General features: G+C 40.4%; 1 protein-coding gene across 4 annotated transcripts in view; it reads left to right on the top strand.

Annotated features, from left to right (window-relative positions):
- The first annotated feature begins 608 nt into the window (after window positions 1-608).
- The window catches only part of galnt18a (UDP-N-acetyl-alpha-D-galactosamine:polypeptide N-acetylgalactosaminyltransferase 18a), a 173,013-nt gene continuing 147,320 nt past the window's right edge, over window positions 609-26,301 (top strand). For 2 of the 4 annotated variants that reach the window (XM_038706409.1, XM_038706411.1), the window contains exon 1: window positions 609-1,112. In XM_038706409.1, the coding sequence (XP_038562337.1) occupies window positions 872-1,112 (241 nt within the window). In that variant the 5' untranslated portion in view covers window positions 609-871. The remainder of the gene's footprint in view (window positions 1,113-26,301) is intronic. The other 2 variants (XM_038706410.1, XM_038706412.1) reach the window with 1 other exon arrangement.

Here is a 26,301-nt window from a genome sequence, read left to right as displayed (position 1 = left end):
TAAGATATGTATCTTTATGTTTTTGTTTGTTTATTATTATATTTATTCTATTTATTTTTAACAGGTATGATGCTCATTAATCTTCATCAGTGTGCCTGTGTTAGTAAGTCAAAAGGCTAATTTTCAACTGTTGTCCCTTGGCCAGATGTTAGACTAGCCTCCTGTTGTGACTCGGATAGACTATCCTATGAAACTTGGACCCATTTCTCTCGTAATCAGATAAGACTCCCCCAGGCCAAAAGCAAAAGTTCAAGGATCCTATAATAATTTTCCTACAGTCCCTTACAGGTGCTGAACATCTGCTGTACACACCTTCACACCACACACAAACCTGTACACCTGCACAAGTTGTTTAAGCATCACATACACACATTTACGCGCACACGAGGCGCACGACAGTCCAGTCTTTACATAAACGCACCTGTTTCATTTCAATTACCTCAGCGGACCGTCAGAGTCTGGGCCGATGCAGTTCAGCTTCCTCACATTGCCCCCTCCCCCCTCTGTGTACTCTAGCTGCGAGCAGACCCCGCCTCCTCCCCTCCTATTGGGCTGGGGGGAGTGGGGGGTTGGAGCGCTGCGTCTGGCAGATTTGCAGCTGCTGAGCGCAGGTTGATTCGCCGGCTGCTCGGCGGGTGCTCTCCTTCCCAGTATTATTAGCAGAAATATTACTATAAAGGCAGGGTAAAGCGCTTAAAGCCTCCAGAGGATTTAGCAATGCCTCAGCCGGGACCTCAGAGCGCAGAAGCGGACTGACTCCACAGCATCGCATCGCTGTAGTCACATTTGGACACATTTCTCGAGTGCGTCTTCTCCTCAATCCACCTACCTGCGCGCGTCAGAAACAAGAAGCCCATGGAGGGATGTCGCGATGCTGTGCTCAAGGAGAACTAAAACTTTGGTGTCGACATGTGTGATCCTGAGCGGCATGACCAACATCGTGTGTCTTCTGTATGTCGGCTGGATCACCAACTATGTGGCCAACGGGCCAAAAGTTGCGGAGAGCGGCGGCGAAGCGGAGAGAAAGTTGGAGGAGGACAGTAAAGGGGAAACCCTGAGGATTATCGAGAGGCTGGACCGGCTGGAGAGCGTTGTCAACGAGCACATCAAAGGTCAGCGCAGCGTGGTGATGTTCTGGTGAAAGTTTTTCTCTAAAGTCATCACGTGTCAAAAGCAGCAGATTATTACTGAAATGGTCTGAACCAGCCTCCAGAGAAAAGTATGATCCAGTTTAGTTTATAATTACTCAGTGTACATCTTATTAGGTATACATATAACAGTTTTTTTTTTTCTTGTACTGAAACATTAGTCCATTAATTATTCGACCTACAAAAATCAACTGACAAATATTTCTATAAGCATTCTTCTTTAAAGAGATTGCAAACACTCCAAATATTCAGGGCTTCGAGCTTCTTCAATGTGACTTTCTGCTGTTTTCCTCAGTTTTATATCACTGTAAGTCTATGAATATGAAAATATTGTTAATTTCTAAACTTTAAGCTGGACACAAGATGTTTATTCACCATAAAGTCCATTCTCAGTGCATGTGTAAGTTGCATAATGGACCACACTTTGCCTCCAGACTAGTTGTGATGTGACAAGTCTTAGTCCATTTCTTAAACTCCGATTTAATGTGATCACAGAGAAACTTTCTATTTGATTTGTACATACAGCCTTCTGCAGAGTGAAACAAACACTGAGTGGAGGGGGACTTCATATATTGCTTTATAATATTAAAGATGTTTTAAGTCATATTTCCCAGTGGAACATACTGTATTCGAGCTGCAACTAACAATATTTTGAACGCCAAAAGATGTTTTGTTTAATATCACAGAGGACTATGAAAGCCAGCTGGTATTCATGGAACCAGAGAACCTTTGGCAGTTTTGCTTAAAGATAAACTTTAACAATTTTATCCATCTATGGATGAAGCAAGTTGTATAAAGCCTTTTGTGCCTCCAGAGGGAGCTGAGGGAAATCTGATAAACTGCCTCAAGTCAGAGTCGGCTGGAGCTGAAGACAAGTTTGAAAGTGAGGATCTCATTTTCTGGGGGTGTGGGGGGGAAAAAGGTAGCTGACCAGACCTCTGCAGCCCAGCCTAGCTGCCACAAGCATAAAACACCCGTATCATTAACCGAGCTGTCGGTGGTTGAGTTGCATTGTGGGTAATACAGGCGCCAGGTTTTGACAGAATAAGTCATACTTCAGAAGAAGAATGAGTGGAATGAAACAGATGATATCTCTGGTTCTGCTGCATTGATTTCGATCTTTTTTTTTTTTAAACGGTCCAATATGAGTCTCACGAGGTCGGAGAGTGTTGCTAAATCAGTTGCTGATTAATTGACTATCAAAATAGTTGCAGATTAATTTCCTGTTCATGGGCTACTTCATTAATCAGTATCATTAAGTATTTACAGGACAAAAGAGGACCACTTTATGATTCAGAAAGTGACAAAAGTTTCCATACTGTCCACACATTATGAGTTCCTGTAGGAGCATTGCTGGCTCGTGTTGTATTTGGGGACAATAATGATAAATTAGGATTTTGAGTCATGTCTAAAGTGAGTAGAGCATCAAATCCATTGACAGTCCGTGTCCCATTTTAAGGTACTATTTGCATTTGCATCATCGCCTCATTTATAGCCCTCTCTGGTCATCTCTGAAGTCCAACCTAAATTCAGAAATCAGATTAGGTCATTCGTCTAACACCACTATTCAGAGCTGGACACACTTTTTCATGTCAGTCAGAATTTGCAAACATCTTCCTCCAGACACCAGATGTGCACTCATGTTAGTCTGTTTACTATCAATGGGAGAGGGATGTTTTGTTCATTGATAAAATGTTCCAGAGATACACACACACAGTACAAATAGTATTCCCCCTGGGTCCCCCATGTTTTAATTATCCGCCTCAGAACTGTACATCAGTGAGTGAACTCACATTAAGAAGTGGGACAAACTCTTGCTTTGTCCTCAGCTATATGGGACAGTACAGCACTCACTAACTGAACATAGGATTCTGGAGAATTATGCACTCTGTCGCAGCGCCGACACTGAAGCGCTCTTCGGCGGAAGCTCTTCTACAATGCCGATAGACAGCTAGAGAACGCCGTGCCTTGGAAAGATGAGAGCCATAATTTATCAAACATCTCAGAGGAAGACTGTTGATCCAGGATTAATTTTCAGATGAGCGTGTTGAGGACGTGCTGCTAATCAGAGAAGCTGAATTAATACAGTTAAGATGGAAAACATAATTTCAAATGCAGAGATGCATAGCTGCTGGCACTTACCTATTACATACAGTTCCTGGGATTTGTGCATTTTCTTTAAACTACAGTTAAGTTATTCAAGACATTAACCTTGAAATATACCTTATTTTGTGTGCCAATTTTTTCCTTTCCGTCAGTAGTCCATGTCCAAACACTCTTAAATACATTCTGTAAATAATGAAGATGAATCCAGTTTCAGAAGACATTCAATCTCAGACTTCAGATGGAGGATCACTACTAATCCGGCGCTGATGCTTGACAGAATTCAACAAGTAATGCTTCAGCAGTAATTTGATGCAAAGTGTGTTTTAATATATGCAAATGAATGAACATTTCATTCATCAAGCAGACAGCAGCCTGGCTGTGAATGATATTTGCCTTTCATGTACTTAAATTAAACCTCTGGTCGTAATTAATTTAGATTTCTGTATGTGCCCAGCTTTTAAGATGGAAAATAATCAATTCAAGCTAGGATGTTCACATGTGGTAGTTGAGCCAACCAGTTAATGCTTTCAGACACTCCAAGTACCTGCATTCTTTATACTATTGTATCAGTTGCTTAGGTAATAAGGCGGAGTAAAATCCACAATAAATCCAAATGTGAACAAAGCCAGCTGTTAGGTCACAGTGTCAGTACACAACAGGGGGCAATCCTTTTTCCACTCTGGGTGCAAGTGGGAAAAGATGAATATAAATATTGTCATGTTTACTGTGGTAGACGAGGCCAATGACGCACACCTGTATGCTGATTAAGACTAACATCAGTATTTTCTAATGCTGCGCACTTCAGACCCTAAACTGTTCAAAGTGCAGCTCCTATTTGTGCTGAGAGATGTTGGTATGATACAAAGCACACTCATCGTTAACATGGAGAATGGCAGACTGATGATGTACTGAACTGTTCAAAAGTGCTAATAGAATCTGCATAGGCTCCGGGGTTGCAGCGGGTGAGTAAATTTAGCCGCCGGAGTGCTTGGCTCACTCCTCTCCTTTACTCTGCTCAGTCCTTGGAGCCGGTGCCAGATTACATTATCGGCTAGGGGCTGATGTGTTTATGTGTTTATGCTTTGTCACTGATACAAAAAGACCAGACTGGGGAACCAACTTGCAGGTTTCAATGAGGATAATACAACGTTAGGTAGGCAGCAGAGAAAATATAAAGTGCACTTGGATTTAAAAAAATAAATAAATTCATTCACTGGCATTGAACTGGAGGTGGACTCAGCAGGTTTCTAATATCTGAATGATTGTTATATGAGCAAATTACTAATATTCTCAAGCACTAAATGTTCCTGTACTTTGCAATGCAATTCAAACAGCTCTGTGTTGTGTCACTTCATGACCTCAGACTCTAATTGTGAAGTGCCCGCCAAAGAATGAGCATGAAGAAGAAGTGTGATGTGTTCAGTATTAAGTAAATAAAATGATTACTCATAAGAATACATGTCAGACATATAATTATTTAAACTCAACTCCTCTTTATGAAACATTATTTCATCATTGTGGTTTATTGGAGTTTATTTATTCCCTTTCTAATGTCTTTCATAAAAGTAATAACTTATCACACAAATCTGCCTAGCTAGCTAACTGACTCGTTAGCTAGCACGTTTAGAGTTGGGTTAGTTATGGTTTTTGTGTTTTTGGCAGCAGGAGTTAGTTTGTTCGGAATAGTAAGTCAGAATTACTATATTGGCCTGAAAATGAGACGACTCTGATGGTGACTCTTTCACAAACCTGTTGTTGGAAAAAAGACTTCTTGAGGATATAAAACCGAGATGATCAGATGGATCCTGTCCCGGGATAAGTCCAAAGAGAATACAGTCCTCATCCTTGAAGCCTTTTCTCTTGTAAAAAAACATGAAATACTTCAGCACGATTTAAATCCCACATTTGTGTAGCTTCTCTCTCGGTCATATACTCAGAATCTCCTCTCAGACTCTTCTGACAGAAGTGGTCAGAGGTCCTAAACATCTGTGACAGACTGACTGTAGTTTGACAGATTCAGTCCATGGTCTGTTTCTGCAGTAAAGAAATTCAAAGACAATTTCATCTCATTTTCACTTGTCAGGAATGTATTTCTCTAAAACACGTTATATGAGTCATCAGAAACTTCTGCAGTTTAAACTTGGCTAACGAAAAAGTGTTTAGTTAGTGTTTAGTAGGCACCATTAAGGCTGCAAATGACCTTCTGTAGTAGCTTATGTTACACTGAATATCTTCTGTATATACGTAATATAATTGGACACAGAAGAAAATATTGTCTTGTAGTTGGAAGAATACGGTAGTTTGGTGGTGGTGTTGTTGTTCTAGCTAACATTAGCTAGCTGGCATAATTTGTTAGCAGTTGTTGAGCTTGCTGAGAAAGACTGAGGGCATGTGATTGGCTGAATGGTGGGAGGGTGGGGACTGGTGACAGCACCATTGTCATGAAGAGTGACATTATGTAGTATATGCAATAGAAATGTCATTGGGGGAAAACAGTACTATAAAATAAATACTTTTGAAAAAAGGGAATTTTGAAGTTAAAATCTTCTAATATTAACACCAATAAAACCAGTCATTATGTATATGAGAATAATGAAATAACATTTTAAAATACTGAGTTTAGTTTTAATAATTTCTTATATTTCACAATTTATTGTTTAAATTATATTTGACTCATGATTATGTATGTCATAATGTCTATTTATTTCTTTACTACTGAACACCTATGCCCCACTCCATAACAACATCTCCAAATTCAGTTTTAGGGTGGCTTTTCCATTTTGTTCGCTTAGCATAAATGAGAAGTCCTGGCTCTGCTGAAGGTGTCAGGTGTCCCCTCTGGCTGGTGCCATGTTACAGTGCGGGCTTTGCTCAGGCAGAGGCTCAGCGAGGAGGAGATTCAGGTCATGAAACTGCATATTTTAACACATTTGTTTACAGCCATTCGTTTCCACACTGCAGGGCTGCTTAAATGTGAGATGCACACGATTAAGAGCGTGAGAATAATTATTTCAAAATGGATTCCTGGCCACAATTCTTACTGTCTGTTATAGTCTTATTCATCTCCAGAAGATCTGTCTCCTCATATGTAAATGATGTGTTTTGATCCGTGTTCTGCATTGTGTGTTTCTATCTTGCCAAGTACAAGTCTTATTTTTAGTTGTCTCTTTATGAGTCAATGCAAGTTGATCCAAGTTGACAGTGTGCTGAAGAGGAGGAGTGTGCAGGGTGGAGGGTGGACTTCTGAGTCTGTGTATGTTTGTGTGTGCATCACCATGTAACTTGAGTGTCTGGTGTGTCATCAAAGATGCATGGCATCATGGTGTGAGATCTGATCCAGATGAACCTGCTTGCCTATAAAGCCTGTGTATCGTTGCGTAAAGAATACTGTCACTGTAAACATTCTGACATCAGTCGGATAAGCCTGCCATGACACACATGTGCACAGGCACATTTGTACAGAGAAATCAATGCTTTACTTGCTCTGTGCTCTGGATTTCCCATGCCCGTTACGTTCAAACATGCCTGAGGATAATACAAAATAATGCAATTTAGAGGAAGAGCAAGGAAGGAGAAAAAAAACTGATGCAGGTGGACATTGGAAACTGCTGGATCATCCCTAGAGGTAAAGAGGTTACATATCAAATCAAGAGTGGCTTCTGTTCCTGTGAATGTTAAAGCCCTTCCCTCCCTCGTTCTCACACCACTGAAATTCAAAGGAAAGGTGCATGTTCTGTATTCTTGTTTTCATCCTATTTGAGATGGAGGAGGTGTGGCGCTAATACAATTCCAGATGTGTTACTTTCTTCAGATTAAAGCTCCATGACTTTGTTGCACCTCCTGCATGTGGTTGCATTGCTCTTGTGTTTGACAGCAGTGTGCTGATTATTAAGTAGTGTTTCAGAGGACCTCAGTCCTGTCACTTGATGTCGGAAATTTGTGAGGCAGGATCCAAAATTAACTTCTTACCTCACCTGCCCAATTGATGACCTTGAAAAAATCTGTATATGTGGGGGGTCCTGTGCAGTCGCAAAGTTTCAGACCAACAGATACAAGCAGCATCCCTGTAACCGTAATAACTTGCTCCTGCCTGCGTGCGCACAACGCGAGAGGATAGCGACAGATGCTGATTGAGATTACTCTAAGCAGTACGGTGGGGGATAGATTAGCCTACAATATAATAGACTTTTGTATGTTCCTCATTTTCTCCCTGATGGTCTGAATAACTCACTAGATTTGTCTGTTTAGAAATAAAGCTGCTGAGTGCATTAAAATGGTAGGCAGCAGACCAAACCACTGTGAGGCATACGAGGGGTTGATAGGACATGATCTTTCAAAACCTAAAAGCACATTTTTTTCCCCATCTCTTCCAGGTCACAGTTCATTTATTTCAACTTTGCCCTCCGCACTGCCTGCTTACTGTAACCGCTGGCTATCCATTTTTTTTGTCATAGAAAATGATTAAGAGCCCTGCCCATATAGCTGATTCTGTATGTTTCTGCCCGGCCGCAAGAAACCCCTGCCTCAGTCTTAAGATTGGTACTAGACTGTAATCATACCCTCGCCCTACCTTAACCACCTCCAAATTATTTGATCGGTAGAGCTTTATGGGGTGATACACAGGGAAGGGCACTCTGAATGGGAGGCTCAGTTCAGACAAAAAACAAAAGGTTATTGTTTTGCTTTTATTTTATTGACTCAATGTATAGCATGAACGGCGGCCAATAGGGATATATAGAACAAGCCAAAGGTAACTACCCAGTTTGATGGATGACCTTTTAGTGACATTTGAAACTTGGTTGTAATTTCAGAGCTGCAGACCTACAGTCTCACAGAATCAATTTATAGCAAACACAGTCAAATATAAAACTACTTGCAGTGTGATACAGCAGTAAATACACAGCTATGCACATTTTAGATGCATCAGACTGAGTAATGTAATAGATGCTGGTCAGCAAAGGCAGATATATATATATATCAGACTGACACATCAGTATCACTTTCATCAGCCAGGAAGCCTACCTGGATGACTACGGTTATTACTCATAACCAACCCATACAGTGCTGTGCTGCACATAAAGTTTTCCTCCCAAAGCAAGAAATACAAGACTTAAAGCCAAGATGGAATCAGACAGGAAGCTGTGTCTCTGCTGCACTGAAACCAGACTAGAAAGCAGCTGTGTTGACTCTGTGCAGGTTGATTTTCCAGGGACATGGCTCAGAACTGTTGCAGCACTTGTTGACATGAAACTTCCTTGACTGTAACGATGTGTGGAAGTGGGTTTGAGGTCTCAGCAGCTAAATGTCCTTTTAAAAATGTGATGTCTTTCACAGAAGGCATCTCACGCAAACACATCAGACATTATCAATTTAAATGGGAACACCAGAGATTACACTTTTGGATAAGCTTTCATTTAATATTAAGAAAAGTCGTTGTCTTTTTATTTTGGGCCAATATCAGTAAGTATTTCAACAGTAAATCTTTGTATGGTGTTCTTTTGTATCTTTAATTGTATTTATTTATGCACAAACACAAACAGTAGTGCCAAAGTTTTGGGGTTGCAAGATTTGTTCTTGGATATAACATTTTTAGAAACTTATCAGTAGGAGCCACACTATCCACCTCTTGGTATTTTGGCTCTGTAGATACATTTTGTACCTCTCCACAAAAATTATCTTTGTAAAAAACATATATACAGCTTTGTGGATGTAGCTGGCACTGCCCATTTCAGGCAACAGAAGTCCAGCCAGATTTGTTGAGATAAAATGCTTAAAAGTTAATTTGCCCGCTCCAGCAAGTGTGCACCTGCAAGTTAACCATCATCAGGTTGTGTTAAAAGCTGCCAAAATCCACATTCATCCTTCCTGCTTGGTTGGTCACACCTGCTCAATGTGTTAGAAACAAAGGTGTTTTTCTGTTTAGTCATAGAGTCAGTTCAGTAATGTAAAACTGTCATATGTAATTGCTGAACTAATCAATAAAATTAAGGAGCAGCTTAAAACCTGTTGGAAACTGTCAGCTATTTGCCACTATTTCCAGGAAAAAATGCTGGTTATTTCATCATTGTGATTTATTGGAGTTTATTTATTCCCTTTCTAATGTCTTTCATAAAAGTAATAACTTATCACACAAATCTGCCTAGCTAGCTAACTGACTAGTTAGCTAGATTTGGGTTAGTTATAGTTTTTTGGCAGCAGGAGTTAGTTTGTTCGGAATAGTAAGTCAGAATTACTATATTGGCCTGAAAATGAGACGACTCTGATGGTGACTCTTCCACAAACCTGTTGTTGGGGAAAAAAGGACTTCTTGAGGATATAAAACCGAGATGATCAGATGGATCCAAAGAGAATACAGTCCTCATCCTTGAAGCCTTTTCTCTTGTAAAAAAACATGAAATACTTCAGCACGATTTAAATCCCACATTTGTGTAGCTTCTCTCTCGGTCATATACTCAGAATCTCCTCTCAGACTCTTCTGACAGAAGTGGTCAGAGGTCCTAAACATCTGTGACAGACTGACTGTAGTTTGACAGATTCAGTCCATGGTCTGTTTCTGCAGTAAAGAAATTCAAAGACAATTTCATCTCATTTTCACTTGTCAGGAATGTATTTCTCTAAAACACGTTATATGAGTCATCAGAAACTTCTGCAGTTTAAACTTGGCTAACGAAAAAGTGTTTAGTTAGTGTTTAGTAGGCACCATTAAGGCTGCAAATGACCCAGAATTGAAAACCTTCTGTAGTAGCTTACGTGATATAACAGTACACAGTCTTGTAGACAGCTTAGTAGATACAGCTGTAGCTTTAGAATGCTTGGAAAACCTAAAAATTCAAATTGCATGACAAACAGTTATGAAAAGACATGTAGAAGTCTATATTTAGGTCTCCTTTATTACTTCTTTGATCGCTGACTTGAATATTTAAAATGGTAGCATTACAGACAGGACTTGTTCTAATCATAATTTAATATGTTGAACTGCGTTAGCAGAATACACTTCCCGTCCTGCCTTTTAAAATCTCTTTTTAGTCATCCATGTTAAACCTATATCGGGTCCACACGTGCGGGTACTTTAGAAATGCATAGTAGAAATGCAGGCTTCCTTGTTCTTTGATGGTCCTGTGAGAGCTGCAAGCACGGTGCTTCGTTAAAGGCGCTGTGCTTACATGGCAGTCAATATCCACCCTGTCAGGAGATTCATAATGGACTTAACCCTCACCACAGAGACTTTGTGCAGTGGTTTGTGGGTTTGACCTGACATACATGTGCAGACTGAAATGTGAACGCAACTCATGTACACAGACACATGAGACATCACACACACACACACACACACACACACACACACACACACACACACACACACACACACTCTTCCAAATCCCAAACGCAGTAAAGTGCAAGCTGCTAATTCAGACACTCATGCATATACTTGTCTCATCCAATAAGCAGGAAGTGTGTAAGGACGTGTGTGTGTGTGTTTTGAAAACGGTGTGTGCCTAGCTGCCTTTATATTATCGTTAGCGGGAGAAGTCTTTCTCACGGCGGCAGGCTGTATGACGGAGCCTGTTCACATTTCACACGATGTGTCCAACACAGAATCTAACACTCAGTGAAGTTGCCACTGTCACTCACTGTCTTCTAAATCCCACCGTGTATTTCCCTGAGGCTGCATTATGACACCACAGGGAGGCTTTCCTGGGTGCTGCCCCACAGCTAAATTCCTCCAGTGAGGCTTGGGGAAACAAATCGCAGGCTTATAAAGTTGTCATCTTGGGGATGCAGGAAATGTCTGACACATTTGTTGTCAGGTCTTCTTCTTAAAATAGGGATTCTCGGGCATGGATGGACTACAGGAAAATAAGCATGCCCAAATTGTAATGGAGAATGAAGCATGAAGGGTCAGTGCCCTATTGTAGATATAACTTGTAGAAGACATAGTTATTTCTATTTTTTTTTTTTTCTTTTCAATTTCTGTCAAGGAATTATTTTGTGGTTGCAAGAGGACCTGCTTTGCTATGATTGGTTATCTTCAGCAGCCTGGTATCCATCCACATATCTTTGGACACAAAGATATATAAAGAACAAACTTTCATGTGATGTAATGTGAGTAGAGACAACAAAATCAAACTCTTGCCAATTACTCCACTAATCAGTTATTGGCAATGGGTCAATTATGAGTATGCATAATGAGAGCAGATTTGATTGTAGTTCAGGCAGTTCATCTCAGCTTTACAAAGCATTTGAACATCTTTTAGCTCATTGTTTTGGTTTTTATAGCCACATCTTCACTCTTTTGGTTTCATCATTCTCATCAACCCCATTTTCAGCATCAGGAAGTAGCTGTTTTCAGAAAAAATGCCCTCATAAACTGGATACCACTATGCTACAAGCTAACAGACAACGGCAAAGTTAGTAAGTCACATGTGAACAACATGATATTCTGCATGCAACAGCGCACAACCTCGCATCAAATTATGTGATGCAGTGTCATAAAAAGAGGCCACCTTTAATGAAAAAAATAGAGTCCTTAACAGTTTTGGTTTTACGAGAAAGTGCCAAGTGTTCATGCCAATGTGGCAAGTGGTAACCCTGACAGACAGTTGGACACTGAGATAAACAGTAGTAGTTGTGTATATAGTATGTACAGTAAAAAGATATGTCTTGTTAGTCTATGTTTTTGCTGTTGCTCACTGGTCATATAGTTGAGCTTGATCGCGCAGTGCACTAGTTTATTTTATTGTTTAATCCGCGTGACTGTAGATCACGGTGTCGGATCAGACGGGCTTATCTATGGTGGACTCTCGCATAATCATCTCATGAGGCAGCTGTGAACTGGTCCCAACAGGAGTTTTTACTGTCTGTGTAATGGTATGTGAATCGGTGTGTCTTCGTTCCAGCTCCAGCCTACACATGCATAGTTCCACCAGTTGTATGTGTGTCTTAGTAAGAACAACAGATCTGGTGCAATGTAGTGTGCTGTCATATATGAATAATATGCTGGAGGTTTCACTGTGTATGCCACATTTAACAAACCCCACTCTTGGTCTCTGGAAGTCCTTTCACACTGCTGTAAAAATGCAGCTCTTTTTTTGTTACACATTTAGGAATTATCAGTATCATAAGTTAAGATTCTGTACTCTTTGTTAGCTGTGGCACTTGTCCCCTAATTCATCTTTTTCAACACTGTCCACTGCTGTTCCTAATTCTGCCCTATATACCGTCTTTCCATCTGCATAACATCATTGTCGATTTGCTGTGAGCTTCCCAGACTGTAGCTGTGCCTTCACTTCTACTGCCCTCCAGCTGAATACCAGCTTCCAACTCTTAGGGAGGACCTTCACACACAGTCAGATTTCCCTCCACTCTGGGATAAAATCGCCTTGACGGGTGTCAAGGGAAATGCCGGCAACTTTCTGAGCTCTAGCTATTGTTGTCTAAGTTGTGCTAATGGAAACTTGGTGAAATGTATCCCATGGCATTTCTTCAAGCTCTCTGTAGGTTAGTTCATTATTTACCCTATTATTTTATGACTGGTTTAGTCTAGCGTATGTCACGTCACTGTTTGGCCGGTGCCCAGGATGATGCTCGCTCAAGCCTACGGCGTGTGAGCACAAGCAACAGGATTCTGACAGCCACAGGTGTCATTAATAAAAAGGGATTTTTGAAAATGACACATAAAATTGAAAATTGTAGCTTTATTTGCCAAAATGAAAAAAAAAGTGATGTCACATAAGGCAACCAGGTGATGTGACTGCTTGAACCTTAAGAGGGAAATCCAAAAAGTCTCCTAAGAATCAGTGAGCAGTGCTCCGTCAGGTCATGCAGAGTGGCAGGGCTGGTGCGAGACAGCAAGGATAAAGTGTCTGCAGCCACTGAGCCACCAACAAGGCCTGCAGTAGACATTCTCTGCTGTTGGCCTGAAGATCGATGTTGAGAAGGGTTCATTTTATGTATCTAAAATAACAGGGGCTTGTTGGACATGAAATGTACCATGACACAAATCTGCCTCTGGTCACTGGTCGCCTTTAGCGCCTGAATCTGAGACTGATGTCTCTTCCCCCTCAGGCGGTCCTGCAGAGAAAGAGGGCTTTACTGCTGCTGCCTCTGGAAGGACAAAACTCCCTTGGAAAACAATTGGACTTTTGTTGTGCGAGTCAGTAATCTGCAAATTCTTGTTTTTATTTTCATCTTCAGGGCTAACAGCTCATCTCTGTTGTTGTGTTTGGCTCCACTTTCCTGTCATAGCTGTGTGTTTTCCCCTGGAAATTATTTTTAGTGACGTAGAGGTTTCTTTCTGTAGGCTGTTGTCAACTCACCCTTTGATTCCTCAATTAATTTGAAAAACTAGCATTTATAAAGCGAGCCTAGTGGGATATAGTGAATTGGAAACAATTATTTTCATTTTTTATTTTGTTTACCTGTTATTGTATTCATATCATTTTATATGTTATTGTGAAGTACTTTCATCTGTTTCGATGTTGGCACTAAATACAGTCCCCTCCAAAAGTATTGGAACGGTAAGGCAACTTCCTTTGTTTTTGTTGTTCACTGAAGACATTTGGGTTTAAGAGCAAAAGATGAGTCTGAGACAAGAGATTTCCTGGTATTCACATCTACATGTGTTAAACAACAGGACATATCACTGTTTGTTTGAACCCACCCATTTTTCTAGTGAGCAAAACTATTGGAACATGTGACTGCCAGATGTTTCTTGTTGCCCAGGTGTTGCCTTTTAGGTTGATTGTCCAAACATTAAATATCTCTGCATGACTAGTCTAAGTTTTCATCCTCGGTTCAAACTTATAAAGACTGCATTTCCTGTTAAAGAGGATAAACCTCATAAACAGAAATATCATGAGAGCTGTGAAGAAAACCCCCAAAACATCAGTAAGTGACATCAGCAGCCTCCACAGTGCAGGGTGAAGGTATCACAATCCACTGTTGGAAGAAGACTCAGGGAGCAGAAATATAGGCCACACCACAAGATGCAAACCAGTCATCAGCAGGAAGAATCGCAAGGCCAGACTGAAATTTACAAAGAAGTACAGAGACGAGCCGCAAAAGTTCTGCAACACAATCTGATGGACTGATGAGACCAAGATTAATTTCTAGCAAAGTGATGGAAAGGCCAAAGTGTGGAGAAAGAAAGGAAGTGCTTCTGATCCGAAGCATACAAGCTCATCTGTGAAGCATGGTGGAGGTGATGTTGTGGCTTGGGCGTGCATTTCGCCTCCTTAAGAGGAGACTGAAGGGAGAAACACTCCCGAAACAAATGCAGATGAATTTGTGACATGTACATGGTATCTGTCAATTTTTTTTGTCAGTTATTTCCCAAGACAACGGGCCGTGTTACATGATTGAAAACTCTCAAAAAGACGAGTAAGTGGACTTTGAGTTGGTATTGTTTTGTCAAACTACTATTTCCAAGGCCAAGTAGTCACTTTTGGTGCTTACCTCAAACATATCTTTGGCATGTTTTGTAATGCAATTTCTTGCTACTTATTGGCCAACATATACGCCATGCCAATATGTCTACAATAATACAATATCTGCAGATACTATCAGTCTGGCTAATGTACTGGATTGGTTAGGCTATACTATAAATATCCACAGCTGTGTGTAATTATCACACGTATGGCTGCAACAAACTATTATTGTCCTCACGTTGCTCGTTCAATCCGACCAAATGTCCAAAACCTAAACGTATTAAGTTGATGATTATATGCGGAAGACAAAGAAAAGCATCAAACCACAACTTTGAAGTCTGGAAAAAAAGAGTGTGAATGCATTTTTCTCTCGTTGTACATACACAGAATTTGCACGACATTGTCACAGACTTCATTGAACATATTTGTCATTGGCATTCAGTGTCTGTAGACCAGCAGCAGAAGTCTGCTCTTCAGTCCCCTCAGGCTTTGTGTAGACTCATCTGTAGGAGTGTGGACACAACTTTCTGATACTTTTGTTATGTGGCTCTGCTGGAGTGATAGTGGACGGATTGATTTGTTGTGATACACTGCTTCTCGCATGCCAGTCACAAGGCAGCCATGGTTGAGAGAGACGGTGTCTTGTCGGAACGCCAAAATTACTAGCGGATGAATCTGTCTGTTTGACTCACTGTTACCTCAGGTCCCCTGAATCTGTCATGATGGCTCTCAGTCATATAAAGCGTGCAGACACCAGGAGGATATACAGCAGTTTCCCTCCAGCTAAATAGCTTCAGGTCACACGCAGGGACACTTCCTGGTGCAAAAAGGTTCTCATCGAGGTCATGGGAAAAATACCTACATCATTTGGATATCTAGTCCATAATCTGCTGTTGCTCACAGTTGTACAGATACAAACCGGGACTAATCTCTGCCCTGAGGGTTTTCTTCACTAGCACAGGCTCTTGTCGCCCTGTAGAGACGACCTAGACTTTGTTGATCACATTGGATTGGACTAATTGTTGATGTCTGGTGTATCAGCTCTACACAAAATTACATACAAGTGAGAATACAGTATATACAAATTTAAAAGAAAATCATTATTTATCTTACATTTTCACCATTATCAAGACTAGATACTGTATACTATGAATATTGTTTCTATCAGCTCATCTTAAAAGTAACTTTGTGTTTCACTCTCACTCTTCTATAGCTAAAAGTCTGTCTCACCTCAGGTGCACGCTGTTGCACCTGTAACGATACTACAGTGATGTCACAGTGTAGTGACACATCCCGGGGTACACTTCGACATCACTGCAGCAAGGTGAAAAGGGAGAGTGTTTTTTTTCTTTTTTTCTTTTTAAAGCTGGAAGATGAATATTCTAAAGCTTTTAGGCCTTCTTGGTTTTTGTTGCATATAATAATGCTCTCTGCTCTTGCATTTTAAAGATGATTCCAGTTTATTACAACTTGCATCTTGTTTTAATAGTTTTTGCCATTGTTCCAATCTGATTACATTGTACATTGAATAAAGGTTATTGCTGAGATCTGGGAGCATGGTAATGTTGCTGAAATACAAGCAATCAGATGATCAGTTTTAAAAGTTACAAAAACTTCCCCTCATTTATCTACAGTTCTATCAATCTAGCAAATAACAGATTAAAGTTAAATTAAAGTGCTTTTCATAATAATGGTAGTAAAACAAAAATTATAAATCCTATGTAAATTGACGGCTTATTAATGCACTAGCCCATAATTATGCAAATCTCTCGCTGCTGTTCCGAAACCTTTATTGCTGTGAATGCACCTTTAATCAATGAAGGCAACCCAGATGAGTGTATCAACATTTTGTTCAGCTCCTCTCCTCTCTCATATAGAACAACTGTTTTTTTTTTTTTATAGAGCTGACAATAGAGAGATCAAAGTAAAAAGAAACCTTCAGTAACTGTAGCCGACTTCATTTCACCAGCATGTTTTGGCACAGGTGATGAATGAAGTAGTGTTGTGATGAGTTAAGTAGTGTTTCCAAGTTGTTCAGATTTGGTTCTCTGTCACTTGGGAGCCTACTTGGCTGGTGAAGCAGTAACAGCAGACTCCTAATAGAGAATAGAGAATAGAAAATGAGGGGAGGGGTAGATAGAGAATGACAAGGTGTCTGGTTGGACATGAACCTGAGACAAAATTGAGAACCAACCTGCCCTCTGCTGCATCCAAAAATTTCAAATTTTGACTGATCAGTCCAGAGCACCTGCTGCCATTTTTATGCATCCCAGTTCCTGTGTTTTTGTGCATAGTTGAGCTGCTTGGCCTTTTATCACTGTTTTCTGCAGCTCTGAGCTCATGGCACTTCTTGACATCTTCCGATTGCGAAGGGAAGTAAGCATGACGTGTCTTTCATCTGCTGCAGTAAGTTTTCTTTAGCCGAACACGGTCCACAGCGTTGCCCGTTTCTTTGTGCTTCTTCAAAACAGCTTGGACATCACATCTGCAAACCCCTGTCTGCCTGGGAGATGCAGAGTAATTAATTATAAGTCATTTAGCTAATGCTTTTTAACCAAGCAACTTACAATTGCTATATATGCAGTGCTTCAAGTGGTAAAAAAATAGGTGCCAGTAATAAAAATATAAACAGAATGTAATGCTGTAATCAGAAGATTATTATTTTAGCTTAAGTTACTTTTTTGGCCAATGCACATTTGTTTCTTCTATATTTCTATATATTTAACATTTCTTGTTGCAAGTTGTTTTTCAGAACATTATTGTTAAAGCTTTTAAAACGTGATGGAGACATTCTGTCCCAGTGTAAATGAGTGTAAATGACACCTATCTGTCAAAATGTTTAAATATTTCACAAATGTTCACGAAAACTGACATTGACAAACTACTTTCAGCACACGGCTGCTTGAAAGGCACCCGAGCTTCTCTGCTCCCTCGTCTCTCTCTGCCGACAGAGTTTAGCTGGCAGGGAGAACGGGAACAGGTGAGCGTCACGTAGCGCCCAGAGAACCTGATATGGAGAGGGTAGTGGACAGTACCGGCAGCTTGGGAGAAGTCCCAGTACGCAAGAAAAAGTCCCGGTACGCCAAAGAGTAAATGTCAAGGTGTGTAGTGTTGTAGTACTCTAGATCGGTCTTGAGACCGGCCTTAAGACCACATATTGATGGTCTTGTCTTGGACTTGATTGCATTTGTACTCGGTGATTTATTTGTTAACATCCTAACTTTGATTGGATGTAAAACATATTGCTTCAAATGCAACCAATAACCCTAATTAAAAATGTGTTGTTACCGAAACGACCCCTCCACATGATGGTAAGCATTGAAAAGGAGTGTTAAATAAAGATGGTTACGTTGATTTCAGCTCTAAGTGTTTGTATGTGGGCATTTTATGGGAATGTGGAGCTTTCAGATCAATTTGAGAAGTACCTATGATCACGTTTAACATTTTACTGTGTGTCATGTAATGTGGGGAACTGGTCTTGGTCTTGTCTCGGTCTCGCCCTTCCTCGGTCTTGGTCTCGACTTGGTCTCAGCCCCTAAAAGTCTTGGTCTTGTCTCGGTCTCGATAAACCCTGGTCTTGGTCTTGACTTGGTCTCGGTTTGGTCGGTCTTGACTACAACACTAGAGGTGTGTACAGCCCACTTCAAGCACGGTACATATGTCAGTGGTCGCCACCTCAAGTGTCTTGCTCAGGAACACAGCAGTGGATGTCGTGGTGGGATTCAAACCCAGGTTTCCCACAGCAAAGGTCTGTGTCTAATCCACTTGAACCTACATAACTGAATTGATGATCAACAAATTGGTATATTTGTTCAATCATACACCTGACTATAAAATCCCTGACTTTGTGCAAGTGTACCTAGAAGAATTTATGTACGATCTGTTTGCATTACTCTCATTTTTATTGTTGTGATATAATGATATGCCCATTTACCTCTCTGTTTATTAGTTACTGCTGACATAAATTCACTGTGAACTGCGTTCACTGCGGTGGAGATGATGTGGAACAATTTAGAAAACCTTGTAGGACTCAAAATGAATGTTAGCAAACAATGAACCGCTGGCCCTGACACAGATTTGAATCACACTGATTATTTTTTTTAATATTCAAAGAAAAATCTGAAGCAGCACCTGAGCTCATCCCACAGTGCTGTGCCACTGCAGCTCTACACCACTTTTGTGTGGGATAATCTCCCCCAAAAGAGAAAAGCTGTAAGATTCAGAGCTCTGCACTACATGGCACAAATGCAAAAGTTGTTTTTTTCAGACTGAACACAGCCTTTTGCTCAGGGAAGGTTATCCAAGATGTGTGAGTTTGCCACCTACTGTTGCTCTTTGCCATCTAAGGCCTGCAGCAGCATGCAGTCACCCAAAGGCTGTTCAGCTACCACTCCCTCCCTTCAGATCCTCCCAGCCTCTCTGTACCGTCAAGTTTCAAAGAAGCGTTTGATTGTTGAGTGCCTTTGGCCTGAAGGATATCCTACATCCAAATCTTTCAATGTACTGCTTATATCTTTATAATGGCTTGGGCCTGAGCCTATTGGAGGAGGTTGTGGATTTTTCCAGGGGAGAGGACAGGATGATGCTCTGCAGATTTTAAATTAATTCAGAAGAGGACACAGCACTTCATCTCTTATCAGCTCTGTCCTATAAAGTCAAACTGCTGTGACTACTTTTTTGTATTTTAAAAGTGAAACACTGTGACCCGATTTTATTTTTTATGTCCACATCAAAAGCTGAATACTTTATGTTGGCCATTTTTGTAGCAGCTTTCTTGATGTGGAGGATTTCAGTGCTGTTTGAACTTAAAGCAACATTACGTAGTAGCCTAATTTTCTCTTAAAATAATCTCTTAAAATCTTCAAAATCATTTTGATGGTACACTGACTTGTAATAGGGTGAATGGCATCTCTGGCATTGCGACTCGGGGCTCGCAGTGCCTGCTGTGCCAGCTACTGCACTACATAACATTGGAATCCCGGGCAGGACATTTATCATGACGACAGCATAATGCTTTACAGCACCAACATGACGACTCTTCAGCAAGCAAGCTATAAGAAGAAGCAAAAAGTACTTTTACATGTTGGTGTTAGCTAAAGAGCTGAAATGACGCAAGACCGATGCCAAGCTGGCCTTGCTGTTGGACTAGTCAGTGAAAACTTTCTAGCTGGTTTGCTATGTCTTTTGTTGTTGTGCTTGCTTATGCTGGCCTGTAATAGCAAGTTGTTGACACAAGCAAAATCAGCAAAATGTTTCATAGACAGACGTTTAGCCGCTAGCTATAAATTGTAAGCATACTTACTAGATAGCACACTCGGACATCACTAACATTACTGTAAGTGCTCACCGCCAGTGTTTCAAGCAACATTATGCTGCTCAACAACGGCCCCTGTCAAATGTTTTACATGTTATACATATACATGAGCTCACACGTGCAATTTGATCACAATGTGCTCTAATCCGTTTGCTGACTGTATTGTTGACCTCAGTTGCTGGGTCATTCTTGAGTATTTTCTATAATGCTGTAAGTGAAACAGCACATAACTTCAGTAACCGGGAGGAGTTGTGGCCAGTTGGAAATAGCATTTGCTGCTAATGCTAACTTGCTTTGTGCTCCTCTTAACTTTGCTGTCAACACATCCGTTGCCTTCTTAAATTGGCAGGACTAGTGGTGTCTCTGGCAGTTACGTGTCTTGAAGACTGCACATGTAGTGTAAAGATTTCACACGGGACCGAGAACATAGCGAGCTAACAGGAGATGGGATTGTTTGTTTTTTTTACAGCCATATTGATTTTATTCTGAATATCATGCAGCATTTGGGTCGGATCAGTGGTGGTGTATCTCTGACTTGATTGGTTTTCCAATATTTATCGATTAATCAGCCCTAGTAATTATCTTCTTGCAGGTCTCATGTTCCTACAGGTAATCTGTAGGTCTCATTCCATCTCCACTATGACAGTTTTTGATCATGTTAAAGGCCAAAAAACGATTTGTTAATTAAAGTTGAATTCCTTCATCATGAAACATGTATTGTACTCATGTATGTTCTGTCGTAAATATTATTTGGCCATTCATTCTGACATATATAATGTACCACTGGCAGTGTTGGGGGTAACGCGTTACAAAGTAATGCGTACTGTAATCAGATTACTTTTGTCTGTTATGTAGTAATGTAACACATTAATGTTGATAACTTCACATTATAACTTAATCACATTACAGTTACTAATAACAAAATCGTTGCTTGCGTACTGGTTCTTCAACTATCCGCATAACAGGAGGAGAGAAAAATAAATCAAACGTCCCTTTTTGTGTGTGTTTGCGTAACACTTTTCTGACCTCACTTTTGACTTTAGCACCAGTTCATGAGGATGCAGAAATGGCAGAGCTACTAAAGACGTCTTTCAAGGGGTGGAAGTAGCATGTCCAGTAAGAGGGAAAAATCTACTTTAAAGCCATAGTTTGGCAAGTGAGCTACAGTAAGTTTGTTGCGTGGGTTTGGCCTGTTAACTGCACAGTTCAAAGTACATTACAGATGCTAAGTTTTTCCTTTGAAATCAAATTAATAACTTTCAACAAATTAATATTTGCACTAGATGGTTGGAAGGACAACCTATTTTAAGTTATGTTGTATTGTAATGAAATTCATTATTTAAAAAATGTTTCCAATGAAATGCCAATTAAAATTTGTTGTCAGCTGTGTAATATTAAAGAGCATAAAATAGAGATCATGTGGATGTTCTCATTATAATAAGGATTTGTGTTGATCTGGGCATAAATATTTGGCAGTTATTGTGCATCACAGGTGATGTTACGCAGTAATCCAAAAGTAGCGTAACTAGTTACTTTCAGCAGTAAGTAATCTAGTAAAGTAAGGCATTACTTTTAAAAAAAGTAACTAGTAATGTGTAACATATTATGTGTAATATATACATTAATATATTACCTTTTTTGAGTAACTACCCCAACACTGACCACTGGTAATTCATTTCTTAAGATCTCAACATTATATTCTGTTACTATGTGTAATCATGCATTTGTGTGAGGGATTTCAGGTAACCTGTGTTTAGTGGATCTCCCAACTCCCAACTCCCAGGTCTTGACTCCCTCGCTGTTCTCCAGTGAAGTGCTTTGTGCCCTCAGGCTTTTCTGTTCCTGTGTGGAGAGCTTTCGGTGCTACAAAGCAGCTGCTTCTCAACCAGACAAATGGCAGACTGCTGGGACAGCGAGGCCAGGGAACTCTTTCAGTTCAGCCTTTTTTATAGTATGTCTGGACTCACTATACCCAAACCTTTCTAGAGAGAAGCATGTCCCTGAACAAACTGCTTTGTTCTGATCACATGTCTGTATGTTGTTTTCACCCACATGGATTTCTTTGTCAGCTCTTAGTGAGGAAACTCATTTCCATTTAAATGTAGCAACTCCTTAGTACTTTTCAGGAGCTCAACTAAATACTGTCAATGAGTTATGTGCAACCATCAAAACATTTTCTAATTAGTGCATTAATTAACTAAATGAATGATCTCATTAGCATAGCTGGTTATGTTCAATATATTATGGTAATTATACTGGCATATTAGACCGCCTCAATGCTTCCTGTATAAAAAGGACATTGAGATCAAGTCATGGAGCTTTGCCAGAATTCCCATTCGTTTTCCATTTGCAGCATTCAGGCCTCTATAGTCAGGTCCAGTCAGTTTTATTTATATTGTCTGGAGTAAAAAAAATTTAACCATTTGCACACCTGCAAATTTTAATCCTAATAAGGATCAACTCCACAAAAACGGGGGCGGAGGGGCATGTGGTCACTAGACAATTACATTCACAGATTTTTTTAATAAACAAATTGTTAGTGATTTTACACTGATTATTCAGCTTTCAAAAACGTGTTCTCATACTATCCTCTCTTCTCCTTTCCAACAACAACAATAAACACATGAATCATCTAATAATCAAGATTAACGGTGCATTAACTTGACTAGATATGTCAAAGACGCCACCAATGTTTGAAAAAAACGAACCACCACCATCACTTGTGAATTTTTTTCTCAGCAGCTTTACTGATGTTGATAGGTTTTCAGTGTGGTGAGTCCCCAGGACCCACATGTGGTCATTTGAGTGGGTCTCCAATAAAATGTATTTTTTGATAAAAATATGCAGTATTAAACTCGAGATTTTGTAGATACTACTTACCTGTAAAAAATATATATAAAAATTAATAAATTCAGAACAGGATTAGAATTAAGTATTTTAAATATAACTACATGTTTCAAGAGCAGCAACAGTATTGTTTACAATAGCGATTCGTTGACGTAATGTCGATTACGTGCATCGCTGCATCCGGTGTGGGTTTCTCCCGGACAAGCTCCAGCTACAAGACCTAAAGTTTAGAGTATTTCAGACAGACACTCAACAACGTGATGCTCTGTGAGCTCTGTGAACTGGAAACAGCTTCACTGCAGCACAACTGCTGTCCACGAATACGTGAAACGAAAGTATCCCGCAGCACTTTTTCTAGACGGCAGCACCGCAAATTGTGTTTACCTTCCGTCGCCACACAAGCACGGCACACCATCAGCACGAGGACACGTAGTATTTCTTCATTGCCTTCATGTTAAAAGTAATTTCTGCCCTGCTGCTATCATGGTACACCACGAGTCATGTAACGATCGGCTGTTTCATATTTTCTGTTTATTTAACGGCCACGTATGAGCGAGAAAACAGCTGAATCTGATTACAGACAGTCTGTGAGTCCCTTCAGGTGTTCACTGATGCAGAAATGCATTTGATTATCATACTGCATTACTTAATATTGAAATGAATCCATGTCAGAAACATTTAAAGTTTTAAGTAAAGTAGCCTAATTAATGTCTGTTATTATCACAACACATCAGTGACGTTGAAATTTGATTCATTTTAAGATTTGCTGTTATTTTCATTATTCTAATGTGCTTCATCAGCATGACTGAATAAAATATAGATAAATTGGTATGTTAATAGAGTAATAGGCAACTTTTCTTTCTTTAGAATAAACAAAATTAGGCGTTAGATTAATCGACTTGAAAAATAATCTATATGTACAGCCCTACTCTCTATATACTAGATATGCTTTCTACATCTTTTGTACATGTTAATGCTTGTTGAGCAGGTGTATTGAAGTGTTGGCCTTTTACAAGCAAAGGTTTTATTGCACTTACTTACAGTAACAAGCGTAGTTGTCATCATCTTGAATAATGTCCCCCACAGCCTCTCTGCTCTGCTGACGTGTGTGTGTGTGTGTGTGTGTGTGTGTGTGTGTGGGAGCTCACAGAGAGCAGGATTTGTATGATTTCAACACAGATGGTTCTTCACAATGTAATGTTAGCATTATCACTGGAAAAATAGGGTGCGTTGATAGTGAGTTTACTGCGTGCTTATGGATTCACTGCAGCTTCCAGCACACACCCCATTTAAGCCACTGTTTTTTTTGTATCCCCAGCTTTACTATACATGGACACAAGACTCAAGGATACCACTCCCACAGATTGAAATGAGATGCATTTATTTTGCAGATGAACCTGTGGTTCACAAAGTTTACCATTATTAACAGGTTCGGGAGCTGTAACAGCCATTCATTCTTGTTAAAGTTGGCTTGTTCATTACTTACTGGCATGACTACATTACTAAAATAAAAATGTCTAAGACTGTGTTGCATCTCGTTATCGTGTATAATGGTTTCAAAACATGCATACAGGGAACAAGTTCTGAATGTGCCTGATTCTGCAGTAGATTTCAATCCTTCCCACAGCTGAATTCTGAATGATCTTAGCAAACTGTTTAAGTGTACAGATGGTTGCGACTTTTCAGAAAAATGCTCTCTTGAACAGTGGGAATGTAATGGAAGTGAAATGAAGCGAGGTGCGGTTATGTAAAGGCTATTGTTGCTGCAGCAGTCCCGCTCTGTGCTGCTAGCCCATTTCAGCCTGGCTAGCTGTCAGTCACTTAAAGGGATAAAATGCAATCTCTCTGCACACATGGATTTGGAATTGCTGCAACGTTCCGAGGGATGAGGTGGGGCCTCGTGTGAGAGGCAGACTGTATCCGAGGTGAAGTGAAATTGAATTCTCCTTAAGGTGAATAGCACAGAATAGGTCATAGCACAACACTGAATAGGTTTGCTTACTTGGAGTTAGCGGCTACTTTACAAAGTAGTAATTCACATATGAAACAAGCATGAGAACCTGTTGAGAGTGATTCTGCCTGTTTCCTCTGATAGTAACCTGCAGCAGTCTGAGGGAATGAAATGGCAGCGGAGATTGCAAAATTATTTCAGTGATGGAAAATTCTCCTCAGCAATCATCGTCAAAACCACTGGGCCTTTCAGACACAATGATGAAAGAGAAGAGGAAGGAGAAGAAGAGAGAAAGACGCGAGGGAGGATGAACCGATTGAGGGAAACAGGAATGCGGGGAGACAGGGGCGGTATACACAGGTGTGTGTGTGTGTGTGTGTGTGTGTGTGTGTGCGCGCAGAGTGATGGAGAAAGAAGATAAAAAGGAAAAAGGGAGGAATTGAAAGAAACTGAGTGGGAGAAAGAGTTTCAATCTGCCTCTGGAGAATTACCTTTCTTGTTGATGCTCGGGCTCGGAGATAATCAGGTGTTGCAATTCCACTTCCCCAAGGATCCCAGGAGCAGATTACAGAACAATAAGCCTCTCCCTCTTTCCCTCTCACACTCTCACCCTCCAAATCTGAGTAAACAATATTGTGTTCCAACCTTTTGACCATATTAATGTCTCAAAATACTTGGGGAGCACGTAAAAGTGGTCAGTGTATCTGTGCGTGTGTGTGTGTACAGTATGATTACTCATGTGAAGCATGTGAGTCCACACCTGCAGTGCAATGATGCGCGCGCGCGTGCGTGCGCGCGCGCGCGCGCGCGCGCGTGTGTGTGTGTGTACGTGGGTGTGTGTTTAAAGCAGCAACAGGAGAAAGGAGTCGATCAGTGTGCTATGTCTTCAGGGAGAAAAATCCTGCCTGCTGAACTAGGAAGAACACACACACACACACACACACACACACACACACACACACACACACACACACACACACACACACACACACACACACACACACACACACACACTTCCATACTTCCCCCTGGCTGCCTATGAGATGTGAACAGCAGGGTGTCTTTTTGATTCTGTAGTGTGTGTGTGTGTGTGTGTGTGTGTGTGGTTTGAGCACAAAAGCTGTAATATTCCCTGAACTCTTTCGGTCTCCACTGCACACTGTGTTTTATACCAGGTTAGAAAACTGCATTGCCTAAACTCAGTAATGAACTGCTGTTGCTTTAATGTTTGGCTTTGTGCCTAGAGGAAACACTTGCGCTCCTCTGCCTCATCTTTGTTTTCTTTTTCTCCTTAATAGACCGGATAAACACTGCACAATTTCCTGAATCCTCTTTAAAGCATTATTTGAGAAACTTGCATTCAATGCCTTTTATAAAGCATGTTATATTCGATATATCACATGTTAGTAAATTATTGTTTTCACTCAGTCAAGGCTCTCCTGATTGAAATGTTTTGGTGTGGTTTACAGTGACAAAAGGATTCCAAAAACTTTCAAAACAGATTTTCTC

This window comes from Micropterus salmoides, unplaced genomic scaffold, assembly GCF_014851395.1.
Source record: "Micropterus salmoides isolate LMB-PRFRI ecotype aquatic unplaced genomic scaffold, ASM1485139v1 Ms_hic_scaffold_8, whole genome shotgun sequence".
Taxonomy (NCBI): domain Eukaryota; kingdom Metazoa; phylum Chordata; class Actinopteri; order Centrarchiformes; family Centrarchidae; genus Micropterus; species Micropterus salmoides.
Note: the sequence above shows the minus strand (reverse complement) of the source record. Positions and strands in the feature narration are given on the sequence as shown.